This window comes from Geotrypetes seraphini, chromosome 10 (assembly GCF_902459505.1).
Source record: "Geotrypetes seraphini chromosome 10, aGeoSer1.1, whole genome shotgun sequence".
NCBI lineage: Eukaryota > Metazoa > Chordata > Amphibia > Gymnophiona > Dermophiidae > Geotrypetes > Geotrypetes seraphini.
The window spans coordinates 146,038,976-146,065,050 of NC_047093.1; the positions used below are offsets into that span (position 1 = coordinate 146,038,976).

General features: G+C 47.9%; 1 protein-coding gene across 1 annotated transcript in view; it reads left to right on the forward strand.

The window, feature by feature from the left end:
• Nucleotides 1-11,238: 11,238 nt before the first annotated feature.
• PNKP (polynucleotide kinase 3'-phosphatase) overlaps nucleotides 11,239-26,075 on the forward strand; it is a 36,368-nt gene continuing 21,531 nt past the window's right edge. Inside the window, exons 1-3 of the mRNA XM_033961120.1 lie at nucleotides 11,239-11,489; nucleotides 12,346-12,392; nucleotides 15,422-15,913. Of these exons, the coding sequence (XP_033817011.1) occupies nucleotides 11,363-11,489; nucleotides 12,346-12,392; nucleotides 15,422-15,913 (666 nt within the window). The 5' untranslated portion in view covers nucleotides 11,239-11,362. The remainder of the gene's footprint in view (nucleotides 11,490-12,345; nucleotides 12,393-15,421; nucleotides 15,914-26,075) is intronic.

Genomic DNA, 26,075 nt, shown 5'->3' on the forward strand with positions numbered 1-26,075 from the left:
AGTTGCTGGATCTAGTCTGGGGACTGGGGGGAAGGGAAACAGGTGCTGGGCCAATGTGATGGGTGGAGTGGAGCTGGAGGGGAGGGGTGCCAGATTCACCTGGGTGCTGAAGGGAGGGGATAGAGGTGGTGGACCCATGGGAAGGGGGCTAGAGGGAAGGGGGAGAGGTGCAGCACTCGAAGGGAGGAAGAGCGAGAAGAGAAAGAGAAAAGCTGAACCAAGGGAATGAAATAAGAGTGAGTGAAATATTGAACAAAGCAGAGGGAGAGAGGAAAGAAAGAGTATGAGACACATTAGTGTAAGGGAGTAAGAAAGGAGAGAAGCTGGACACAGAGAGAAGATGGTTGGCATGGATGGGAGCATAGGAACAGAGACAAAAAGGGGAATGCTGTATCTGCATGGGGGTGGTATATGGACAGAGGGATAATGCTAGACATGTGAGGGTATATGGACACAGAGAGAAGATGGCTAGACATAGGGAGAATAAGAACACAGAAAGAAGATGCTGGACAGGTGGGGCATAGGGATATAGAGGAGTGTTGTTGTACACAAGAAGAGGGGATCATAGAATGGTGAGATGATGAAGGCAGGGAGATAGGCATAAAGGAAATACTAGAAAGGGAAGCATAGGATACAGAGAAGGGAGATGCTTGCTAAACATGGGGAAAAAAACATACCGAGATGGAAGATGAATGGTTAGCATGGAGAAAGAAGATATGTCAAATGGTCAGGAGACCCTGGTAAGTGAGTTAAGAGTAGACAGATGGAAACAGAAACCAGAGCCTGAGACCAATGTGATGTGAAGAATAAAATGACCAGACAACAAAAGGTAGAAAAAAATTATTTTCTATTTTGTTATTAGAATATATCAGATTTGAAATATGTATTCTGCTAAAGCTGGTGTTAAACATAACTGGGGATTGCAAAGCCCAGGTTTCCAGCTGACATAGAGCTCTCTCTGACTGGGGATAGTTGCCCTAGTTGTACTCCCCTAACACTGTTCCTGTCATGCGTGACTGCTGTATTCTGTTAGCATAATTTTTCTGTGTAGCATTTTGTAATAATTCGGCTTATACAGTTTTCTCAATAGTGGAGGGGATAAACTGAAATTAAATCACGAGAAGACTAAATTATTTTTTGCCTCTTCTCTTAAGAATCCTCAAGAACCTTTTATTATGATAAATACAATCCAATATATAATTTGTCCATCTATTAAAATATTGGGAGTCGTATTTGATCAGAATATAACCATGAAAAACCAGATTGATACTATGGTCCAAAAGGGGTATTATACATTATGGAAGTTACGTACTATTAGACCTTATTTTGAAATCTCTGCATTTAGACTTTTGTAATATCATTTATTTTACAAGTACCAAGAAAAACATAAGTAGATTGAAATAGAGTTGCGCGGGGACAGAAATCTCACCCATCCCTGCCAAAATCCCACCTGTCCCCGTGAGGAATCCCTCGGTCTCCACCCGTCTCTGCGAGGAATCCCTGTCCCCACCCGGCCCTATAAACTTCAGAAATAGTTAATTAAAGGCTCTGGTGGAGACCCATTTACAAATAAGCAAAGATATTTTATTAATTTGGAAATATTAATTGGGAAGAATACATACTTTGTAAATGGGTTTCTACCAGAGCCTCTAATGTAAATATAAAATAGAAATACTCAGCTGATGAGAACCACCAAGCTGTCAGCTGAGGACTTCTTTTGCAGTTGGCCGGGGGTCCTTTTGCCAAGCTTGGCAGGCAGCAGTAGCGTCCCTGAATCACAGATGCTGGCACTTCAGTGGCTCATGGATGCTGCCAGCGACTGCTGCGCTTGGTGGAAGGGGAGTTCTGGCCAACCAGCCACAGCAAGGGTCAGCAAGTACTTCAACACTGTAGAAATAAAACCAGAAATTAATTTCCTTTTCTTTTGAACACAATACAAAGACATCTGCTATATACATTTCCCAAAGCTAACATATTTTAGTCAATAAATTCCGTTTTTTATCTTTGTTGTCTGGAAACTTATTTTTCCATCAAGTTGGTCCCGGTTTCTTTTTTCCACTTTCCCATCTTCTGTAAATTCTTCTGTTGCTGTCCATTGGTTCCTCCTACCATGGTCCAGCATTTATCTCTCTGTCATCCCCCGGACCATATGCAGCATCTTTTGCCCCTGCCCACCAACCCAATGCCAACATTTCTCCAGCACCATGCCACATCTCTCCCTCCATTCCCTTTACCACTATGTCCAACATTCCTCCCTCTTGCATCCCTTTCAGTCTGTCATACTGTACCTTTTCCACCACATTTCTCCCTCTCATCTGTACCTCACTCCCAACCTATGACCAAAAATTCTCCTCTTTCTTCCATTCCCCGTGTACACCATCTCTATTTCCCTCTCATTGACACACTCACACCCGATTCTCCCTTTTACATTGTATTTTGTTTACCTTCTATCTATTACTTCAGACCCATCAGTTGACTCATTTCCATTCTGCACTTGTATAGTCCTGCACTTTGATACACACACTAACAAAAAGAATTCTTAAATGCTGATTTCCCCTTAAAAAACTAGATAACAGTACACTATGATATGCATATGGTTAGAAGTCAATAAAACACACACAGAAAATACGGAACGGGCCGCCTAAGAAATCTAACCCCCCATGCTGAAAAGCAAAAATCCAGAGAAAGTGCAATAAACTTTGAAAGGACAAAACCTAAAGGAAAGCCCCCCCCCCCCCCCCCAAATGCATTTAAATGATCACTTACCAGATATGGGTTCTGAATACACAACACAAAACAGCCCTGTTTCTCCCGAATGACTGGGCTGCACTTCTTCACAGGGCAGCAGGCCTTGCCTTTTCTGCCCCCTTCCTGTCTCCCGAGTGCTGCACGTCTTCGCAGAGCAGCGGGCCCTTCCTTTCTGCCCCCTCCTGTCTCCCGAGTCTGCACATCTTTGCAGGGCATCGGCCCCTGCCTTTTCTGCCCCCTCCTGTCTCCCAAGTGCTGCACTTCTTCACAGGGCAGCGGGCCCTGCTCGCTCCACGTGGCTGACCCGAAGCCTTACCTCCGTCAGCTCTGACGCCGGGGGAAGACTTCCGGGTCAGCTATGTATGGTGTGCTGGGAGCAGAAGGGCAGGAAAAGAAGACGAGCCATTTGGCTTGAGCTGCCTCCCAACCTCGCGGGATCCCCGAGACCATGAGGAGCGTCCCCACGGGAGCCCCGTGACCCGAAGGGGAAACCCGCGGGATTCCCGTCGTCCCCGTTCCCATGCAGCTCTCTAGATTGAAACTGATTCAGAACACTGATTGATTTATGGTCTGAAGAAGATTGATCACGTTACCCCTTTTTATCGTGAGCTGCACTGGCTTCCTGTGGAAGCATATATAATTTTCTACCTGGGTTGCATATGTTATAAAGTTGCCTATAGTCTAGCCCAGGGGTGGGCAACTCCAGTCTTCGAGGGCCGGAATCCAGTCGGGTTTTCAGGATTTCACCAATGAATATGCATGATATCTATTTGCTTGCACTGCTTTCAATGCATATTCATTGGGGAAATCCTGAAAACCCAACTGGATTCCGGCCGAGGACTGGAGTTGCCCACTCATGGTCTAGCCCCACTCTATTTAGCTGATAGATTTTCAGTAGAATCCCAAAATAGCAGAAAATCTCATGCCCTCTTCGTATTTCCTTCTGTCAAGGGTTGCAAAAGCAAGAAATACCATGATCATATGTTTTCATTTCAAGCAGCTTTCCATGATAAGGTTTTCTGACCATTGTTCATCACATCTCATTATTCTGAACATTTTAGAAAACAATTGAAAACTTATCTTTTTTCAAAATATTTGGTTGATTAAATCTCTAATGCTTTCTCCCTTGTTATTATGTATAACTTGTGTAAACCACATTGAACTTAAGGTTATGCGGTATAGAAATACGATATTATATTATATTTGTGAAGGGGAGGATAGACATAGTAGCATAGTAGATGATGGCAGATAAAGATCCAAATGATCCATCTAGTCTGCCCAACCTGATTCAATCTAAAAATTTGGGTTTTTTCTTCTACTTCTTAGCTATTTCTGGGCAAGAATCCAAAGCTCTGCCTGGTACTGTTCATAGGTTCCAACTACTGAAGTCTCCATCAAAGCTCATTCCAGTCCATCTACACCCTCCCAACCATTGAAGCCCTCCCCAGCCCATCCTCCACCAAACGGCCATATACAGACACAGACTGTGCAAGTCTGCCCAGTACTATTATTTTCTGATTCTAGAACCACTATGTTCATCCCACACTTTATTAAATTCCGTCACCATTTTCATCGTCGCCACCTCTCACGGGAACACATTCCAGGCATCTACCACCCTCTCCGTAAAGAATTTCCTTACATTGCTCTTGAGTCTCCCACTCCTCAACATCAAATTATGTCCTCTGGTTTTACCATTTTCCTTTCTCTGGAAAAGATTTTGTTCTACATTAATACTTTTCAAGTATTTAAACGTCTGAATCATATCTCCCTGTCCCTCCTTTCCTCTAAGGTATACATATTCAAGGCTTCCAGTCTCTCCTCATACGTCTTTTGGCGCAAACATCCTATCATTTTCATTGCCCTCCTCTGGACCGCTTCAAGCCTTTTTGTGTCCTTCGCCATATAGTCTCCAAAACTGAACGCGATACTCCAAGTGGGGCCTCATCAACGACCTGTAAAGGGGCATCAACACCTTCATTCTTCTACTGGTTATGCCTCTCTTTATACAGCCCAGCATCCTTCTGGCAGAAGCCACAGCCTTGTTGCACTGTTTTCTCGCCTTTAGATCTTAGGACACTATCACCCCAAGGTCCCTCTCCCCATACGTACTTCCCTTATGTATCAGTACATCATGTTCGTGTGTTTCTGTTGTAGTTAATAATTAAGACCCTGTTTTTAATTGTAAATCGCTTTGAATTAATGATATTGCAATACATCAAAATTTTAATAAAACTTGAAACTTGATCAGCCTCTCACCTCCCAGCATATACGGAGCCTTCCGATTATTAATCCCCAATGCATTACTCTGCATTTCTTTGCATTGAATTTTAGTTGCCAGATATTAGGCCATTCCTCTAACTTTTGTAGATCCCTTTTCATGTTTTCCACTCTCTCCTCGGTGTCTACTCTGTTACAAATCTTGGTATCATCAGCAAAAAGGCAAACCTTTCCTTCTAACCCTTCAGCAATGTCACTCACAAACATATTGAACAGGATCGGCCCCAGCACCAAACTCTGAGGGACTCCACTACTCATCTTTCCTTCCTCTGAGCGACTTCCATTAACCACCACACTCTGGTGTCTGTCTGTCAACCAGTTTCTAATCCAGTTCTCTACTTTGGGTCCTAACTTCAGTCCTTCAAGTTTGTTCAAGAGCTTCCCATGAGGAACCGTGTCAAAGGCTTTGCTGAAATCTTAAGTAAATTACATCTAGCATATGTCCTCGATCCAGCTTTCTGGTCACCCTATCAAAAAATGCAATCAGGTTTGTTTGACAAGATTTACCTTTAGTAAAGCCATGTTGCCTTGGATCCTGTAACCCATTAGATTCTAGGAAGTTCACTATCCTTTCTTTCATCAACACTTCCATTATTTTTCCAACAACCGAAGTGAGACTTACCCACTGTAGTTTCCCACTTCATCCCTGTGGTAACTTTTGTGAAAAGGGACCACATCCGCTCTTTTCCAATCCCCAGGAACCACTCCCGTCTCCAGAAATTTGTTGAACAAGTCTTTAATAGGACCCACTAGAACTTTTCTGAGCTCCAACAGTATCCTGGTATGGATCCCGTCCGGTCCCATCGCTTTGTACACTTTCAGTTTTTCAAGTTGTTCATAAACACTTTCCTCCATGAACGGCACAGAATCTACTCCATTTTCCCGTGTAACTTTGCCAGACAATTTTGGTCCTTCTCCAGGATTTTCTTCCGTGAACACAGAAGTATTTGTTTAGCACATTTGCTTTTTCATCACCCTCCACATATCGGTTCCTAGCATCTTTTAGTTTAGCAATTTCATTTTTCATCTTCCTCCTTTCACAGATATATCTGAAAACATTTTTGCCTCCCCTTTTTTTTACATTTTTAGCCATTTGCTCTTCCACCTGCACTTTTGCCAGACGTATCTCCCTCTTGGCTTCTTTCAGTTTCACCCGGTAGTCCTTTTTGTACTCCTCTTCTTGGGTTTCTTTGTATTTCAGGAACACCAACTCTTTTGCCTTTATTTTCTCCGCCACAAGTTTAGAGAACTATGTCGGTTTCCTTTTTCTCTTATTTTTATTTATTTTCTTCACATAAAGTTCCTTAGCCAATTTTTATAGCTCTTTTCAGCTTTGACCACTGTTTTTCCACTTCTCTTATGTCCTCCCATCCTAACAGATCTTTCTTCAGGTACTCTCCCATTTTATTAAAGTCTGTACGTTGAAATCTAGGACTTTTAGTATTGTATAGCCGCCCTCCACTTTAGCCATTATATCAAATCAAATTATTTGATGATCGCTACTTCCCAGGTACATTAGATATACTCTCTCCTTTGTGAATTCCGTCATCATTTGTCTGAGCAGAGCCACTTGAAAGGCATCCACAATCTCCCTACTTCTTTCCGATTCCACAGACGGAACTTTCCAGTCCGCATCCGGCAGGTTGAAATCTCCCAACAGCAGCACCTCCTCTTTCTTTCCAAACTTTTGGATATCCACAATCAGATCTTTATCAATTTGCTGCGATTGAGTCGGAGGACGTAGATAGAAGTTCCATCTTCTCTTTACAGAGCGATCCATATCGCTTCTTCCTCTCCCCAGGTCACTTGCATTTCAGTCGCTTGGATATCAATCTTTACATAAAGAGCTACTCCTCCACCTTTTTGACCATCTCTGTCCTTTCTAAAAAGATTATATCCTGGTATGTTTGCATCCCATCCATGGGATTCACTGAATCATGTCTCTGTGATAGCAACAATATCTAGGTCTCCCTCTAACATCAGGGCTTGCAGATCATGAACTTTGTTGCTTAGACTGCGAGCATTTGTGGTCATCGTTTTCCAGCTATTTTTCAGCAGTAATCTTTTTTGTATAGCTTTTTGTTTCGTTTCTCTTCGCGTTGCAATGCTAAGAAGTGAGTTGCTAATATTGTTTGTGTTGCAATCTTTACTACCATCACATCCTGCCTTTTGATGGGGGTGGTCTCCGTAATTGTCCTTCATACATATGCCATCCCCACCCTCTAGTTTAAATGCCTAGAAACATATTGTCTAAATTTCTCCGCAAGGATTCTTTTTCCTGCTGTAGTAATATGTAGCCCGTCAGTACAATATAACTTCTTGTTTTTCCATGTTTTTCCACTTCCTCCTATATACCTAAATTCTTCTTGATGATACCAGGCTTTGAGCCACCTATTGAAGTCCTCTGTGTTTTTAACTCTTTGCTCTCCCTTTCCATATGCTGGCAGTACTTCAGAAAAAGCTACAGTTTTTACAAAAGGTTTCAAGCCCTCACCAAGCTTCCGAAAGGCTTTCTGAGCTCCAAGTGTGGAGTTGTTGGCTAGGTCATTTGTTCCCAGATGGATAACATCAGCTTTAGACTTCTTAGTTTCTTCCTTGATTATAGACAGTATTTGTTGGGTACTCCTAGTAGCCGAGGTTCCTGGGAGACACTTCACTATTTTAGGTTCCTTGTCTTGTGTTTCAATGTTAATGCCTCTGATGATAGAATCCCCTTTATTGGCTTGTTTCTTACTCTTCCTTTGTGAGTGCTTTTCTTCATAAGTTACCTTCACTGGTTCCAGTTCAAGTTCAGTTCTTTCTTGAGCACTGCAATGCTCTAATGGAGCAAAGGAATTCTGTAGGTGCAATTGTGATGGTGTATATTTCTGTCACGTGTCACAGTCTGACTGACTCTACTGTGATCCATTTATTCCTTGATTGCATTACTCTTTGGCAGTGGTGGCAAATTGGTATGGTTCAGTGGAATGATGGAAGTTGCTTTGATTGCATTCAATTCCTGCTTAAGATTTCCGAGCTCCTCTTTAATACTAGAAAGCTGAAGACAGATGGGGCAAGCCCTAAGTGTCCAGATGGTGCGCCTTGGAACTAAAGCACCACAGTGATTGCACTGAAAAAAGGTCATCTTAATTGGATGGTATAGAAAGTGACTGATATATAGACAAGAAAAATTCTTATCGGTGATAATCCAGGGGTGGGTGGATCAATTTGTCCTTAATTCAGCAGGGAACCAAGCAAATGGGAATTAGGTATTTAAGTAGTGTAAGCACAGGGATGGATGGGCTGAGGGGAGGATGGGTGGGCCTAGGCAACCAGAGATCTGTGAGCTGTGTTAGCAATGAAACCAATCTTCAATGTAATTTTCTATTAAAACACCTTTCTATACACTGTAATAGAGCCTGCCTACTGTCAAGATGTGTGGGGAGGAGGCTAGCAGATGTATATATTCCAAGTTCCTGCCCAATAAACCAGCTGCAAGACTTAATCTGCTACCTATCCAAACTTTGGCAATGTAAAATAAACCTTACGGAGCTTATCTAGAACCCAAGTTAGGAAAGTTCAGAAAAATTAGCAGCTCAAGAAAGACTCTTGTACCAGAGTTAGCCAGAAAAGGAAGAAAAAGCCTTTTTTTTGGGGGGGGAGGGATTTGAGGAATAAAGAGGTCTAGGTTAGAAAGCAGAAGAGTATACCACAATTAGATATAGAGAGAGTACACCAGACAAATTACAATATCAAAAGAGCACTTATCAGACTTATGGTTCAGGTCTTCCAATGTCAGCACATGAATGAATTTCTGCAGGGTTTTTATTGTTCCTTGCTCTGTATTATTTGTGTTTATAAAATGACTAATTGTATAGATTATTGTTTCTTTTTATACTTTAATAAAAAGTTCAATATAAAATCATAACTATTCGAGGCTTGTGCGGATGGGATCAGACGGTTTGTGGGGATGAGCTGGAGACAGGGACTGAGCTCACGGGGATAGGGACTGAGCTCACAGAGACAGTGACAAATTTTTTCCCCGTGTCATTCTCTAATCCAGAGTTCCATTTCTCACACCCTCACCACATCTCGGTCATCTACAATGCCTTGGAAAAGTCTTCACTTCCTTCTCTATGTGTTTCACAGACTGCTTTCTGAAAAATACAGTTCAAAATGTATTTACATCAGGAGTTTGTTTCACTGATTAATGCAACATTATGCTTCCAGCATGTGAGAACAAAGAAATATTTTAAAATGTTTTGTCAATGTCAGTGTTTCTCAGCTTTTTTAAATGCATGACACCCTATACTTTCAAACATCTTGTATAGCATGCAGACCTTTGCAAAGCACGCAGGCTTAGGAGTGAGGCTTGTCTCTCTGTCATGGTAATGTGCAAAACTAACTTAGCTGGAAAAATTGCCAGTCAAAAGAGGCTAAGAAAACACTGAAAGTTATGTGCGATGTGTACCTTGGGCCCGACATGCTCTTGTTAATCCCCACAAGCCAGGGCTCATCTGTATCTATGAAGGAGAGAACAGTGTATGATTACAAGTGTACTCAGCCAGAAAGGAGCTTCTGCATGTTTAAGAGCCACTGTTGGTGTTTCTTTTTTTTTTATTATAAATTTGAATAATTACAATATCCAATAATACAGAGGTAAAAAAGGATCTCATAAACAATGCATAATCAATCATACATAATTCCATTTTAAGCCTACATAAAGGTGTTTCTTATTCTTATGAGGTGCTAGGAGCTGTGCCCACAAGCTGGTTGGACCTAAGCATCAGCAAACTTGACTTTTCTTCCATAAACTGTCTGATCAGGTCTTGTTGGCACACTACTTGGGAAACACTGGTATGACATCTTCACAGTCTTTGCCTCAATATATGGTTGATAGCAGTGTCTCTCTGTTACACAGTATCAGTGAATACTTTGTGCCCTCTATCGGTCTAGTCTATTTGATTACCACCGTCAAGAAGTGGTTGAAGGCTGTAGAACCCAGCAACGTCCACTATCAACAGATCTCACAGATCTTTTTCATGTTCTCTGATACCTTTCAATGTGATCTCAGAGAATGATTGCCTAAAATATCCAACACTGGTGTCTTTTGCTGCTAGCAGGATCTAAATTCTCCTCTCCCATCTCTTTCTAAAGATTTGCCAGTGATAGAGTTGGTGATGAGAGTGTACTGACTCTTCACTGCTTTCGAGCACCACTCAGATGTTTCCCATTCATTAATAGGACACATCAGAGGGGCTGGGACAAGTAGAGCCTCACTCATGTGGCACCAAGGCTCTTCTGCACTGAAGTTCATCACTGGTACTGACCTGGGCAGGTATATACTTTTCTTTGGTAAATAATGAGGTTCCCCAAGAGTCTGTGCTGAGACTGCTGCTTTTTAATATATTTATAAATGATCTAAAAATGAGAATGAGTGATAGAATTTGCTGACAACAGACTAATTTCAAGCTGATAAATCACAAGAGGACCATAGAAGGGATGCAAGAAGGGAACAGGAACCCAAGCTATAACTATGTGATGGAAGGTTAGGAATCACCCACCAGGAAAAGAATGTAGGTGTCATTGTTGCTGATACATTGAGACCCTCTGCTCAGTGTGCAGTGGGGGGTTAAAAAAACAAATACAATACCAGGAATTATGAGGAACAAAATGGAAAACAAAAATGAAACTGTTATAATGCCTTTGTACTGCCTCCCAGTACAACCACCCCTTGAATATTATGGGCAAATCTCAAAAAATGTATAGTGAAATTAGAAGAGGTACTGTACAGAGAAAAGCACGAACATGAAGGGGATAGGATGATGGCTAAAGTGGCTAGGGCTCTTTAGCTTGGAGAACAGATGGCTTTAGCGGGTTATATCAGAGGGTTTATAAGTGAAACGGATAGATGTTGTGAATCTCTTGTTTACCCTTTCCAGAATTACAAGGACTAGGGGGTACACAAAGAAGCTACTACGTCGTGAATTGACATCAAAAGGGAAACAATATTTCTTCACTGAGCGTGTAAATTAAACTGCAACTCGCTGCCAAAGAACGTGGTAAACGCAGTTAGCTCGGCAGGGTTTAAAAAAAAAAAAAAGGGTCGGACGAGCTTCTGAAAGAAAAGCCCCAGTTAAGACAGACTTAGGCTTCGTGCGCTTTGGTCTCTCCTCGACCGCTGCTGGGCTTTTCACCTGCGCCAGAAGGTCAGCGTTTGACGGTCTGCGAAGCCACCTCCACGGCCACGCCTTCTCCAGGAGCCACACTCGCCTACGCTTTCGCCGGAAGTGACGCGCCGGTTACGCTTCCGACCGCCGACGTTACGTCGGGTGCTGCTCCCAGTCTCCTCGTCCTCATGGAGTTCTGCCTGCTGGCCGGGGACCCAACGCTGGAGCCCGTCCCTCTGCCCCACCGCACCCCCGTCATCCTGGGCAGGGATCCCCAGACCCGCATCACCGACAGGAAGTGCTCCAGGCAGCAAGGTACCCCCCTGACAGCCCTCACATCCCACCCGCCCTTGCCCCATCTCCAGCCCCACCATCCTCTCTGCTCGGTAGCCCTAGTGGCAGAGCCGCTACCTCAGCACCCTGAGGTTGTGGGATCAAATCCCAGCGCTGCTCCTTTTGTGACCCTGACTTAGTCCTCCGTTGCCCCGGGTACAAAATAAGGACCTGGATAGAATTACATTACATTGCAGATTTCTATTCCGCCATTACCTTTCGGTTCAAAGCGGATTACAAAAAGAGTTCTGGAAGAAGGGTTACAACGTTAGATCAGAGAAGGTTTCCAAGAGAGGGAAAAGTAGGATCTGGGGTTAGGGAGGGGATGGTAAGAGCTTTATCATGGTATTAAGCTTTATTAAGGGATTTCTTGAAGAGTATAGTTTTTATTTCCTTTCTGAACATCTTGTAGTCTGGGGTTGTTGTCAATAGGTTGGAGACTTGGTTGTCTATCGGGGACCCAACGCTGGAGCCCGTCCCTCTGCCCCACCGCACCCCCCCCCCCCGTCATCCTGGGCAGGGGTCCCCAGACCCGCATCACCGACAGGAAGTGCACCAGGCAGCTAGGTACCCCCCTGACAGCCATCACATCCCACCCGCCATTACCCCATCTCTAGCCCCTGCCTGAATGTGTAAACTGCTTTGAATGTGGATCCACAAATAAAGCAGCATACAAGTCTCAGCCCCATTCCCTCGCCACTCCTCATCAGTACCCCGATCAATGAAGTTTGGAAAGTGGCAGCAATAGACTTAGATCTTTGAACTAAGACACAAGAAGTAAAGAACTCAGCACAGGGTCACAGTAGCATTACCCATATCCTGTTCCTTTCTATTTTAGTGGAACTGTTGGCAGATTGTGAGAACAGAAGTGTGCGTGTCACACAGGTAATTATTCACAGAAGTGGTAATAAGTGTAAGTTTTGCCCTATTTCTGTAAATGTCGTGGATGGAGGTGGGACAGCCAAGGAAATCTAGGTAAGCTCCTACCCATGCTTTAGCTCAGGGATCTCAAAGTCCCTCCTTGAGGGCCGCAATCCAGGCAGGTTTTCAGGATTTCCCCAATGAATATGCATTGAAAGTAGTGCATGCACATAGATCTCATGCATATTCATTGGGGAAATCCTGAAAACCCGACTGGATTGCGAACCTCAAGGAGGGACTTTCAGACCCCTGCTCTAGCTCCTCTGTAATGGAGAAGTGTGTGGTTTGTGAAGCTTGCACTAACACTGACTTTACACTGGGGGAGAATATGTGACCAATGGTAACTGTGCTCCTGCCTGAACTATCCTAGACCTGGGGTGCAGCTGTGTCTCTATGAAACTTGCATTGCTGTTATTTATGTACTGAGTACAGAATGACACGGTGACAGAATTCATCACTGTTCCCGTCCCTGTGGAAAACTGTGGGAAACCGTCCCCTTGTCATCCTTTAAGGAGAGAGGGAAGAAACAGAATACAAATGGGCACAGCCACTGACCCTCAAGCTTTGCATTGAAGAATGCTGGTTTAGAAGGATTGAGGTTGAGATAGACCAGTGTTTCTCAACTTCTTCAAGCCAAGTACCCCCTAAGTTTAACAAATATCAACCGAGTACCCCCACCCAGGTTCTGCTCCTGATCCTACCCCATACTACTACTAATTGTAATGCAATTTGTTCCATCTATTTTTCGGGATACACACAATATAATCTTATTAATACATAATAGTAACTACAAAATTAAAAAACCCCATAAAGCACACTGTATGCACAGAAAATGTTAATTATCATTTACATTCGGGTTATTTTCAAAGTGGTCAAGGCAGATGACTTTAAAATATGCAATGTCACCTCAGTAACAACTATAGAAAAATAGACAAATATAGTGCAAAATATAGACAGCATATATAAATTCTCAAAACTGACACATTTTGATCACTAAATTGAAAATAAAATCATTTTTCCTACCTTTTTTGTCTGGTGATTTTATGAGCCACTGGTTGCACTTCCTTCGGACTGCGCATCCAATATTTCTTTCTTTCTGCCTCGGTCCTCATTCCTCATTCCCTTCCCCAACCAACATCTTTCTCTGTCCCTCCATGAGTCCAACTTTTCTTCCTCCCTCCTCCACGCCTATTGGCAACATGTCTCCCTCTCTCTGACCGTCCATCAGTCTTGAGAGATCCAGGCATCTCTCCCACTCCCTGTACTGCCACATCCAATATTTCTCTCTCTCTCATCCCCAAGATCATGTGCAGCATTTTTCACTACTGCCCACTAGCCCCATGCCCAGTTCTCCTTCTATCACCCCTCTCCAGCATAATGCCACATCTCTCCCTCCATCACTATGTCTAACATTCCTACCCCTTGCATCCACTTCAATCTGTTCCCTCTCCACCACCATATCCAACATTTCTCCCTATCATCCTTCTATTCCCCATGCATCTCTACCTCATTCCTTTCTCTCTCTATTCCCAATTTTCCTTTCTTCCTTTTCCCATGTGCACCATCTCTTTCCCTGTCACTCACACACTCATGCCCAACAATCCTCCCTTTCTATTCCCTCCCTCCTGTCCCAAGTTTGTGCCCCCTTCCTCCCTCCCTCCCTTATGTGTCACATGTTCATACCCCCTCCCTTCCTTCTGTGTCCCAAGTTCGTGCCCCCCACCCTGCCTTCCAGCCTTTGTTCCAAAATCATGCCCCTCCCAAGTCCTAATGTGCTCCTTCCCCCCTCCTTTCTCCCTTGGTCCCAGATCATGACCCCTCTCTCCCTTACTTGCTCGAGCCACACTTGCTCTTTTTGCCTTCAGTGGCACACTTATTGCAGGAACATGCAGGCAGTGATTCACATGCTGCACGTGGCTGCCCAAGCCTTCCCTCTGATGTCGGAGAGAAGGTTTCCAGGTCATCTACGTGCAGCGTGTGAACCACTGTGCATCTCTGCAATGAGTGCCGCTGAAGGCAGGAGATGATAACTGGGAAACACCCCCCACTGACCCGGAAAGCTTTCCTCTGATGTCAGCTCTGACATTGGAGGGAAGTACTCTGGGTCGGTTTTGGTGGAGGGGCAGGCAGGAAGGAGGGATCCCCGGTAGTGGCTTCAGACAGTACCCGGGTGGGCAGACAGTAGCCTCGGCAGCAGCCAGTGCCACCCCTAAGGGTACGCATACCGCATGTTGAGAAACACTGAGATAAACACTAATAAATGACACGGGATTGTTTCCCGTGGGTATCCGTGGGGACGGGAACATTACATTACATTACATTAGGGATTTCTATTCCGCCATTACCTTGCAGTTCAAGGCGGATTACAAAAGAATTATCCAAGATGTATTACAACAAGAACTTACAAAAAAAAAAAAAATTGGTCATTTTCAAAAAGAGTAAGAAATGGGTAAGGTTATTTGTTTGGGGTAGTTGGCTTTAGTGAGAGGTGGAGTTTGAGACTTGGTGTATTATTTCTTTTTTCAGAGTTTTCTTGAAGAGTATGGTCTTTATTTCTTTTCTAAAAGTCTTGTAGTCGAGGGATGCCGTCAGTAGATTGGCGATTTGGTTGTCTAGTTTGGCTGCTTGAGTGGCCAGGAGGCCATCATATAGTTTTTTTCCGTCACCATGTCATTCTCTAGCCCATTGGTTCCCAACCCTGTCCTGGAGGACCACCAGGCCAAATGGGTTTTCAGGGTAGCCCTAATGAATATGCATGGAGCAGATTTGCACCTCCATTATATGCAGCTCTCTCTCATGCATATTTATTAGGGCTATCCTGAAAACCTGACTGGCCTGGTGGTCCTCCAAGAGAGGGTTGGGAACCACTGCTCTAGCCTACTAAGAGAGTGAGGGGGGTGAATGTGTGAAGAAAGGTTAACTCTGTGCAGTGTGTGTGTATACGTGTGTGAAGCTTGCACTGCAGTTTCTGTTCTGATATGTGTTCTTTGCAGCTTGGAGTGAATCCCACCTCTGTGGAGGGTATGAACCTGACACAAGGGAGCAGCACAGGCATGAAGGAGGGAGAAACGCTGTGTGTGGTGAATGGCCAGTACCAATACACTCTCGCCTTCTCTGGGTCCAATGGGAAGCCTTCAGCACCTCGAAAGAAGACAGCCAACCCTCGCACCTCCTCCCCAAAGAAAACACTCCGGGACTACTTTAGCACAACCAGTAATAACCAGCAGGAGCCTGACAAGAAGAAGTCAAAAGTACAAGAGGATGAAAAAGAAGGGTTGGACTCTGAAAACGAGACAGCCCAGAAATTGAAGGAGCTGCAGGAAATGGCAGCCAAAGCCCAAAAATCAAAGAAGAGCAAATTAGTTTCTGAGACAGAACCAGGGTCCTCAGGAACCAATAGAGGCCAGCTGTGCCCCAAAGACTCATGGGAAGAGCATGGCAAACTGCTAGTGTTCAACAAAAAAGGAGTAGAGGCCAGCACCAAGGTAACCCCATGACCTAAACCAGGAGTGTCCAACCTGCGGCCCCGTGAAGTATTTTGTGTGGCCCCGGTCGAGGACGATGCAGTGTTTTCCTCTGCTGCCCCTGGGTGTTTACCGTCTTGCCAGCTCCCTCCTCTGTCTTGCTGCAGCGTTTGCGCAGCCTCAGAAAATTTTTTTTCGGCCAATGCGGCCCAGGGAAGCCAAAAGGTTGGACACCCCTGACCTAAACCATCGTGTCATACTATATACATGTCTAATGTGTATGTATATGATGTAGCTGCCCAGAACACTCCAGGCAATTTACACCAAATATAATTAAACACAAATACATAAAACAACAAAACATCCAACAGCAGAGAAATATAAAACAAAAAACAAACAAACCATAAAATGTGTTGCTCTTAAAACTCTTCCTAGAAAAGCTTGTACACCCAGCATATCCCTTAGCTTGTCCTGCTCGTTTGCTGCTTTTAGCTTTTCCTTTTCCTACTTTCCACTTTAGGTTTTTGTAACTAGTTTGTCCCTCAAATACAGGATATTCTTTAGCACTCTCCAGACCAGTAGAGGTTAATCTTTACGAATGGGTATATATCCAATCATGACCAGCAGGTGGAGACTGAAAACAAAACTGTGGGACAGTATATAATATACTCCCTTCTCTATTTACATCAGTCTTCTTTCAGTCTCCAGCAGGTGTTGAGTGATCTGTACCCATCTCCCTTGGTAGGGCTGTTGGAATTTGTTTAGGGGGTTTCTAGTCCCTGTTTTTGGCCAGACGGAGCTTGGGCGAGCCCTGTTTGGGGGTCCGTCTGACCTCAGGGGTGTCAAACCTGGCGGGTCTCGAGCGGGGTCCCTCCCCCCACTTCCTCCACCTCCCCACAGTTTTTTAGAGGAGCCTCAGCAGTAAGCCTTGCCCCCTAAATCAAGCAAGGCATATTGCTTCGAGAGCCTGTGGAGTCTGTTCTGTAAAAAAAAATAATAAATCCTGAGGTAGTGCCGGTCTGCAGGGTTGCTTCCCTGTCAGTTTGCTGTTTTTTACAGTATTTTTTCATCTAACTGGCACTTTGTTTCTAGCTAGGTCGCTTATGGAGCAATTGTGCCCTTCTCCGGGGGAGTGGGACACAATTCGGTCCAACCACGAGGCACTCGCGGCCGGACTGAACTCGGTAGTTTGGGCCGGTGAGGTGGTGGAGCTCCTTCGGCAGCGGCTGCAGGCGCCCAGAGCTCCCCGCCCATGGTGCCTCGTGAGTCGGCTGGGAGCAGTGGGGAAGCCCGGTCTTCCCCAACCGCCCACGGAGGGATTCCCCGAAGGATTCCCTCTCAACTGATTTTTTGACAGCTGATGCCGACTTGCCTGTTTTAGCGGCTGGGACTGTTCAGGCTTCTCAGCCGCTACAGGCCATGGAGGGAGCTTTTTTGGCGGGAACTTCGCCATTTTCTCTGTCTGGCCCCTCCATTTTATCTGCAACCTCAGGTGACCTTCCCCCTGTATTGGAAAAACAGGGGCAGGTTTCAGCAAGGACCCCTGCTGGGGCAGGGAGTCCCTGGGGACCCCCAGGGTTTTTTTCCCCCAATTTAATTTCTTTGTGCAGACAATTGGGGGTCCCACGTGCACTTTGGGGGTTTCGGGGGTGGTTTCCCTCCGCACCCCCTATGACTTTGCCTCCCTCTTTTCGTTTGGCGTCCCCTCTTCCTCCTCCCTCATCTAAGCGCCCGCGGGGGGGCTTGGATTGCAAATTGGTGGTCGGAGGAGCGTGTTGGCATGATTGAGGACCTGGCCGCTTTGGCGGGCTTCCAGGATCCTCTAGAGGGGACGCCCGCTGGTAGCGGGGCGGCGGGTTTCCTGTCTTCCAGAGCAGATGCGTCCGTGGTGCGCTTTTTATTCAGAGGGATGAGTTTTTAGACCTGATGTAGCAGGTCTCCTTGGTGCTGCATTTTTGAAGTTGCGCCACCGGAGACCCCGAGTATGGGGGCCCCTCTGCTTCAGGGGGCCTGTCCTGTTTCCCGTTCTTTTCCTGTGCGTCAGGATTTTTGGGATTTTGTGCTGGCGCAGTGGCCTACGGGCGCCGTTTTGTTTGGTGTGCGCCTTGGCTCATGGGTATCCCATCCCGGAGGGGGATAGGACTACCTTAATTTCGCCAATGGGGGACGCGGTGGTCTCGGCACTTACTAAGCGGCATACCGTGCCTGTTATGGACGGTTCTGCTCTTAGGGTCTCTGAGGAGCGTACTTTAGAGACACTTCTTAAGTATAATTTTGATGTCTCTGCCTTGGGGGTCCAGGCGACTATTTGTGTGGGGCTGGTGGCTCTCACCGTGTTTCGGTGGTCTGAGCGTGTCCTGGATCGTGAGTCTGATGACTAGTCCTTAGTGGATCAGGAGGTGGTGAAGATTGAGATGACTGCCTCGTTCCTCTCGGTTGTTCTTTGTGACTTGGTGCGGCTAAGTCTGGGACTTTTGGTGGCCGCACGCTGTACCTTGTGGCTTCGCGCTTGGTCGGCGGTTGCCGCGTCCAGAACTGAACTTCCTAAAATTTCCCTTTCGGGGGTTGTTTTTGTTTGGAGAGGACTTAGATCCGGTGGTTCAGACTCTGACGGACTCTGAGGTGCCCCGTCTGCCTGAGGACCGTGCCCGCCCGGCGTCTCGTGTTGGCATTGCCCGGGGGCGTCTGCGGGAATTTCGCAAGTTTCGCCTGGGGCATGGGACTGCTTCTTTCCAGGCTTCCGGTTTTTCCCCAGGGTCGGTTGGCTTAGCGCATGCAGTCCTTTCAGGGGGCCCGTCGGGGGGCTGGGAGTTCCCCCCGGTTCCCCTGCTGCCCGTCCTGCGCGTTGGCTCTTTGCCGGCACCCCCTTTGGTTCCCGTGGGTGCCCGGCTTCGCAACTTGTTTCCCAAGTGGGCCAAGATCACGTACGATCAGTGGGTCCTGGTGGTGGTGCGGGACGGTTATGTACTTGAATTTTGCCCGCTCTCTGCCGGATCATATCTAGCCTCTCCATGTCAGGTGGCATGGGAGAACCTAGCCTTTCGCCAGACCCTTCAGCGCTTGCTAGATCTCAAAGCAGTTGTCCAGTGTCCCTTCAGGAGTTCGGTCTCGGCTGGTACGCCATTTCCTTTGTGGGGCCCTAAAGGGAGGGGACCTTTCGGCCCATCCTTGGTTTAAACCGAGGTCAACAGGACTCTCAGAATTCCCTTTTATTCGCATGGACACACTGCAGTCTGTCCTTCTGGCGCTTCAGCCGGGGGAGTTCCTGACTTCTCTCGCTCTGGCAGAGGCCTACTTGCCTGTTTCCATTCGGACCTCTCCTCAGCTCTTTCTTTGCTTTGCGATCTTGGGTCTGCACTATCAGTTCTGTGTGCTTCCCTTGGGCCTGGCCACGACTCCCCGGACGTTCACCAAGTTGATGGTGGTCGTCACGGCGGCATTGCAGTCGGAGGGCATTCTGGTGCACCCCTATTGGGATGACTGGTTGATTCGGGCGAAGTCGTTGCAGGAGAGCACCCGAGGTACGGCTCGGGTGGTTGAGTTTCTCCGGTCACTGGGCTGGGTGGTCAACCTTTCCAAGAGTCGGTTGGTCCCCGCTCAGCATCTGGAGTACCTTGGGGTTCTGTTCGACACCTCCTTGGGGAAGGTCTTCCTTCCAGAGGCCCGGATAAGCAAATTGCAATCTCAGATTCGCCTTCTTTTGGCGTCCTGGTGTCTTCGGGCACAGGATTTCCTCCAAGTCTTGGGGTCGATGGCAGCGTTCCTGGCTGTTGTGAGGTGGGCATGGGCCCACATGTGTCTCTTCAGTATGCTCTGCTCCGTAGATGGTCACCCCAGAGCACAGTTTGGAGGTCCCTGTCCCTCTGTGAGGCTTGGCGCGCTGCAGTCTTCGTTGGTGGCTCCAGACCTCTCATCTGGTCCAGAGGATGAGTCTGGATCTATCGCAGTGGACGATGCTTCTCACGAATGCCAGTCTCCTCGGTTGGAGGGGCTCAGTGTCTAGGTCAGGGGTGTCAAAGTCCCTCCTCGAGGGCCGGAATCCAGTTGGGTTTTCTGGATTTCTCCAATGAATATGCATTGAAAACAGTGCATGCAAATAGATCTCATGCAGATTCATTGGGGAAATCCTGAAAACCCGACTGGATTCTGGCCCTCGAGGACCGACTTTGACACCTGTGGTCTAGGTCACTCAGCTCAGGGCACCTGGTCCATGGAGGAGGCGTCCTGGTCGATCAACGTGTTGGAGACCAGAGCCGTCCTCTGGCGCTGTTAGCCTTCCGCTCCCTCTTGATGGGCAAGTCGGTCAGAGTCCTGTCTGACAATGCCACAGCAGTGGCTTATGTCAATCGTTGAGGCACCAAGAGCGTTCAGGTGGCGGAGGAGGCGGCTCGGCTCATGCTTTGGGGCGGAGTCACGCCTTCTGGACCTCTCGGCCTCTCACATGGCCGGGGTGGAGAATGTTCAGGCGAACTTCCTCAGTCACATCTTAGATCCCAGAGAGTGGTGTCTCAGCCCCGTGGCTTTTCAGTTGATAGTGCAGGCTTGGGGGTCAGTCCCTGATGGACCTGATGGCCACGAGTGGCAATGCCGAGGTGTTCCGCTTCTTCAGTCGTCGCAGGGATGGACTGGCCGAGAGTCTGGATGCTCTGGTTCAACCATGGCCAACAGAGGGGCTGTTGTGCATGTTCCCTCTGTGGCCATTAGTGGGCAGAGTTCTTCTCCGCATTGTTCGCCATCTGGTTCTGGTGGCTCCAGATTGGCCTCGACATCTGTGATACGCAGATCTGGTGACACTCTGGTGGCGGATCCTCTTCCTCTGCCTCCCTTGGACGACCTTCTGACGCAGGGTCCCATTCCCATGTTCGACCCGTCTCCCTTCTGTCTTACGGCTTGGCTTTTGAAAGGGGTCGCCTTGGTAAGAAGGGGTATTCAGATAGGGTGATTTCTACACTCTTGGGGTCCTGGAGGCTTTCTACCTCTCAGGCTTCTGTGTGGATTTGGCACTTCTTTGAGGGGTGGTGCCAGGTGCGGGGAGTGGTCTCTCCGCATTTCTGTGCCTAACATCCTAGAGTTCTTGCAAGATGGCCTGGATAGAGGCCTAGCTTCGGCTTCTCGCCGGGTTCAGCTTGTGGCCTTGTCAGCCTTTCGGGGGTTTGTGACAGGTCAGCGTTTGACAGCCATTCCTGATGTGATTCGCTTTTTGCGGGCGGCCAAGTTGCTCAGGCCTCCCGTGCGGCCCTCTGTTCCCTCTTGGAATCTCAGTCTGGTTCTCTCTATTCTGATGCACCCGCCCTTCGAACCGTTGAGCGGCTGCTCTTTGAAGGACCTTACTCTGAAGACGGTCTTTTTGGAGAACATTTCTTCCGCTAGGCGTGTTTCTGAGTTACAGGTTTTCTCTTGTAGGGCTCCCTTCTTGGAGTTTTCTAGGGAGCAGGTTGTCTTGAGGCCTGTTCCTTCTTTTTCTGCCGAAAGTATTTTTTCCTTTTCATGTCAATCAATCTGTGGTCCTCCCGGTCTTGGGTAGTTGGGAGGGCTCTTCTGAGCAAAGTCAGCTGAACATGTTGGATGTTGGTCGGGTCCTTCGCTCTTATGTGCAGCGGACCCAGGAGATCAGGAAATAAAATCATCTCTTTGTCCTTCTGACTGGTCCTCTTAGGGGGGCTGGCGCTTCTAAGGCTACTATTGCTTGCTAGATCAAGGAGACTATTGCTTCCGCTTCTCTTCTGGGGCAGCAGCCCGTTCCGGAGTTTCTCAAAGCTCATTCTACTCGGGGTCAGGCGGCTTCTTGGGCTGAGTCGTCGCTCGTGCCTCCAGTGGACATTTGTAAGGCTGTGGTTTGGTCTTCCTTGTATTCCTTTGTCAGACTCTTTCGGGTAGATGTTCTGGCGCGTCAGGACGCGGTGTTCGGTGTGTGTGTTCTGGTGTCAGCCCTTCAGGGGTCCCGCCATTGTGAGGGACTGCTTTGGTACGTCCCATTCGTAAAGATTAACCTCTACTGGTCTGGAGAGTGCTAAAGAAGGAGAAATTAGGTTCTTACCTGCTAATTTACTTTCTTTTAGCTTCTCCAGACCAGTAGAGGTCCCCACCCTGTCTGTTGTTGTTGGGGCTGTTTCGCGGGCAGTTTTTGTTTTTTGCTGCGGGTTCTAGTATTTTTCTAGGGCCGGGGAGAATTAAAGAACAGCGGCTGTGGCTCGGCTGGCTTAGCTGGCGAGCTGTGGGGACATTTTCCTTCTGGTATTTCTCCTCTGCATTTTCCAACAGCATTTGGGTATGTTAGTTCTCCCTGGACAGGGATATTACAGCCACACATGAAGGTGACGTCCCCATGACGGAGCCGACCCGGCAGTCTAAAAGCTGTGCTTTGCGCATGTGCCAGCCCTCCCGCCCTAAAGTATCTCACCTGGCTCCTATATAAGCACACCCCCAACCGGCAAACCCAGTTTTAAAAGTTTCCGCGATCTATCCACAAGGTGCCACATGAAAGGCTGCTTAAGAAGCTGTGGAACCACGGGGTGGGCGGGGATGTACACAGATGGATCAAGCACTGGCTGTCGGGTAGACTGCAGAGGGTCAGAGTGAAGGGCCAATTTTCTGACTGGCGGGGAGTCACGAGCGGTGTGCCGCAGGGATTGGTGCTGGGGCCGCTACTCTTCAACATATTTATCAATGACCTGGAAACGGAGGCAAAATGCGAGGTTATAAAATTTGCGGACGATACCAAACTCTGCGGCAGAGTTAGGACCAGGGAGGAGTGTGAGGACCTGCAAAGGGACCTGTACAAGCTGGAAGACTGGGCAAACAAATGGCAAATGCGCTTTAACGTTGAGAAATGCAAGGTCATGCATATAGGAAATAAGAACCCGTTGTTCAACTACAAAATGGGGGGGGCATTGCTGGGAGACAGCGGACTTGAGAGAGACTTGGGTGTGCTAGTGGATGCATCAATGAAGCCATCCGCACAGTGTGCAGCAGCAGCGAAAAAAGCCAACAGGATGCTGGGCATCATAAAGAAGGGTATCACAACCAGGACGCAGGAAGTCATCATGCCACTGTATCGGGCGATGGTGCGCCCGCATCTGGAATACTGCGTTCAGTATTGGTCGCCGCACCTCAAGAAGGACATGGCGGTACTTGAGAGAGTCCAAAGGAGAGCAACGAAGCTGGTAAGAGGGCTGGAAAACTGCCCATACGCCGAGAGGCTGGATAAGCTGGGTCTCTTCTCTCTGGAAAAGAGGAGGCTCAGGGGAGATATGATAGAGACCTTCAAAATCTTGAGAGGCATAGAGAGGGTGGATAGGGACAGGTTCTTCAGACTGAAAGGGACAACGGGTACGAGGGGGCACTCGGAGAAACTGAAGGGGGATAGGTTCAAGACAAATGCAAGGAAGTTTTTCTTCACCCAAAGGGTCGTGGACACATGGAATGCGCTCCCGGAGGAAGTGATCAGGCAGAATACAGTACAGGGATTCAAACAGGGATTGGACGGATTCCTGAGGGACAAAGGGATCGTAGGGTACTGAAAGGGGTGCGGGGACAAAGGGTCAAGAATTGGATGGGAAGATAGGACTTCGAGGAGAAACCAAGGGGTGATTCAGACAGGTCATGACCTGTTGGGCCGCCGCGGGAGCGGACTGCTGGGCGTGATGGACCTGTGGTCTGACCCAGCAGAGGCACTACTTATGTTCTTATGTTCTTATCTGACTCGGTAGTCTGAACGGTGTCAGCCGTTTTTATATCGCTTCAACTCTTAATTAATCAACATTTCACTACACGATTTCGACTTGGCAGCGCTCTGGTTCAGCATGTCAGAAAAAGCAAAACCTGGTTTCAAACGCTGCTCCACGTGCTCTTCGAAGATGTCGGCGACTGACCAGCACGCCTCGTGCATCCGATGTCTGGGCCCCCACCACCGGACTTCTTCTTGCGCTCACTGCGCTAAATTAAACAAGCGCTCGCTCAAAATCCGAGCGCTTAAACTTAAGGAATTCGAGCTCCCTAACGCGGCCTCCGCTCTCCCCTCCGCCTGCCAGCAAGGGGCATCGGAGCCGCAGGGACCGCCTCCCAAGGTGCCGAAGCTGGTGATTCACAAACCAGCTCAGGCATCAGCGTCTCCTGCGTGTGTCTCGTCGGGACCGATGACGTCACACGCAGGGACGCTGCCTATTGGCTCCCTTGCTCCTCCACTGCCTATTGGCCCAGTGACTGCTCCCACTGGCCAATCCCGGCAGGATCGCTCCCTCTCGGTCCCGCCCTCGGCACCGACTGACTCCAGCCGTCGGCACCGTGCTCCTTTTACTAAAGAGCCTGCAGCCCAGCGTTCTGCCTCCCCAGACCGGCATCTGCACTCTGCTTCAGCCAGCCCACCCAGGAAACTGAAGAGGAAATCTAAACACCTTCTTTCCTCTAGTTCCTCCTCCTCCTCGGGTTCTCCTCCTACACTGTCTGCTGCGGCTGCTGCTGCTCCAGCCCAGGATCCTCCCCAGCTCTCCCACCAGTCTCCGCCTCTGATGCAACCTGCACTTTTTCAACTTTTCCAGCAGTTCCAGCTTTTTCAGCAACAGCAACTGCTTTCTGCATCTCCTCCGCTACTCTCCGCTCAGCATATTGAACAGGGCACTCAGCTTACATCCTCACCTCATCTGGTCCAGCATGATGCCCATCTCTCTGACTCTGTCTCCACTACCTCTTCTATGGCGGCGGAGCTGGAATCCTACTATGCTTCCTCCTCGCGCTCACCCTCGCCTGATCTGCAGACGGATCCCCTGCTCTCTTCTCTGGCTCATGATGACACTCCATCTGAGCGGGATAGGGCATCGCCCCCGGAAGACACCTCCTACCCACGCTTCCTATCCAAGATGGCGTCTTCTTTACAATTGACCGCCACGGCCCAGCCGGACCCCCGGGAACAGAGGCTTCAGGTCCTTAAGTATCTTCACCTTCCAAAAGAAGTGGTCTCTTTGCCCCTTCATGCTACTCTGGCTGATTCTCAGAAAGCTATCTGGAACACACCCTACTCGTCCCGGGTCACGAAACGCAGTTTGGAACATAAATACAAGGTTCAGGATGTGGCGGGGTTTGGCAAAACTCAACTCCCTCACCAATCCCTGGTGGTCCGCTCTGCCTTGCAGAAATCCAAATCCTCCAAAGACTTTGCATCTACTCCACCTGTCCGCGAGATGCGCATCATGGACTCCATGGGTAAACGAGCTTACCAAAACTCCATGATGTCTTGGCGAATTGCCATCCATCAGTTCTTCTACACCCAATACCTCTATTCTAACATGGAGGATATGAGAAAACTGGTCGAGACCTTACCGGTGCCCACGCAGGAGGCTTTTAATGCCGTCCTCTCCAACTTCGAAGAATGCTCCAAGAACCTTATCCGGGCAGCTGATGATGCCTTTGATACCGCCATGAGGGGAGCGGCTACAGGCATTTCCACCCGCAGGCTGGCATGGTTGCAATGCTCTAAACTGGGGGTGGACATCCATGCAAAGGTGGTGGATGCTCCTTGTCTCGGAGACAGCTTGTTTGGCGACAAGGTTAAGGATCTTATTGAGGGGCTTAAAGAGGATTGCACCACACTGGATGCTCTGGAGGAGGATACCGCGCATCACTCCAAACAACCCTTTAAGAAGCAGCTACCTTCCCAACGGCATTTCAATCCCAGGAAGTCGTTTTCTTCTGCCAGACAGTTTGCTCCATATCCGCAAAAGCAGTTTCGGCCCTATCGACAGCAATCCTCCAACAGAGCCCCACGAGACCGTCGCTCTCCTAAACCCGCTCAACCTGCGGGCCAGAAGCCCCAACCCTCTTTTTGACAACCCTCCCCTTCCCGCTGTTCCAGTGGGAGGTCGGTTGAGGTTTTTTCTCCAGACCTGGCAAGATATAACCACAGACACCTGGGTCTTGCGCATCATTCAACATGGTTACCGCCTTCGCTTCCTGGCTCCTCCTCCTTGGTGCCCCCCTTCCCACCTGCCACTTCAACCATCTCGCCTGCTTCCTTTGCAACAGGAGTTATCTCGGTTGCTGGACATTCGGGCCGTAGAGCCGGTTCCCGAACAACAGTGGGGCCAGGGGTTTTATTCCCGATACTTCCTCATTCCAAAGAAGACAGGAGGCGTTCGCCCGATTTTGGACCTACGGAACCTAAACAAATTCATATTGAAGGAGAAGTTCC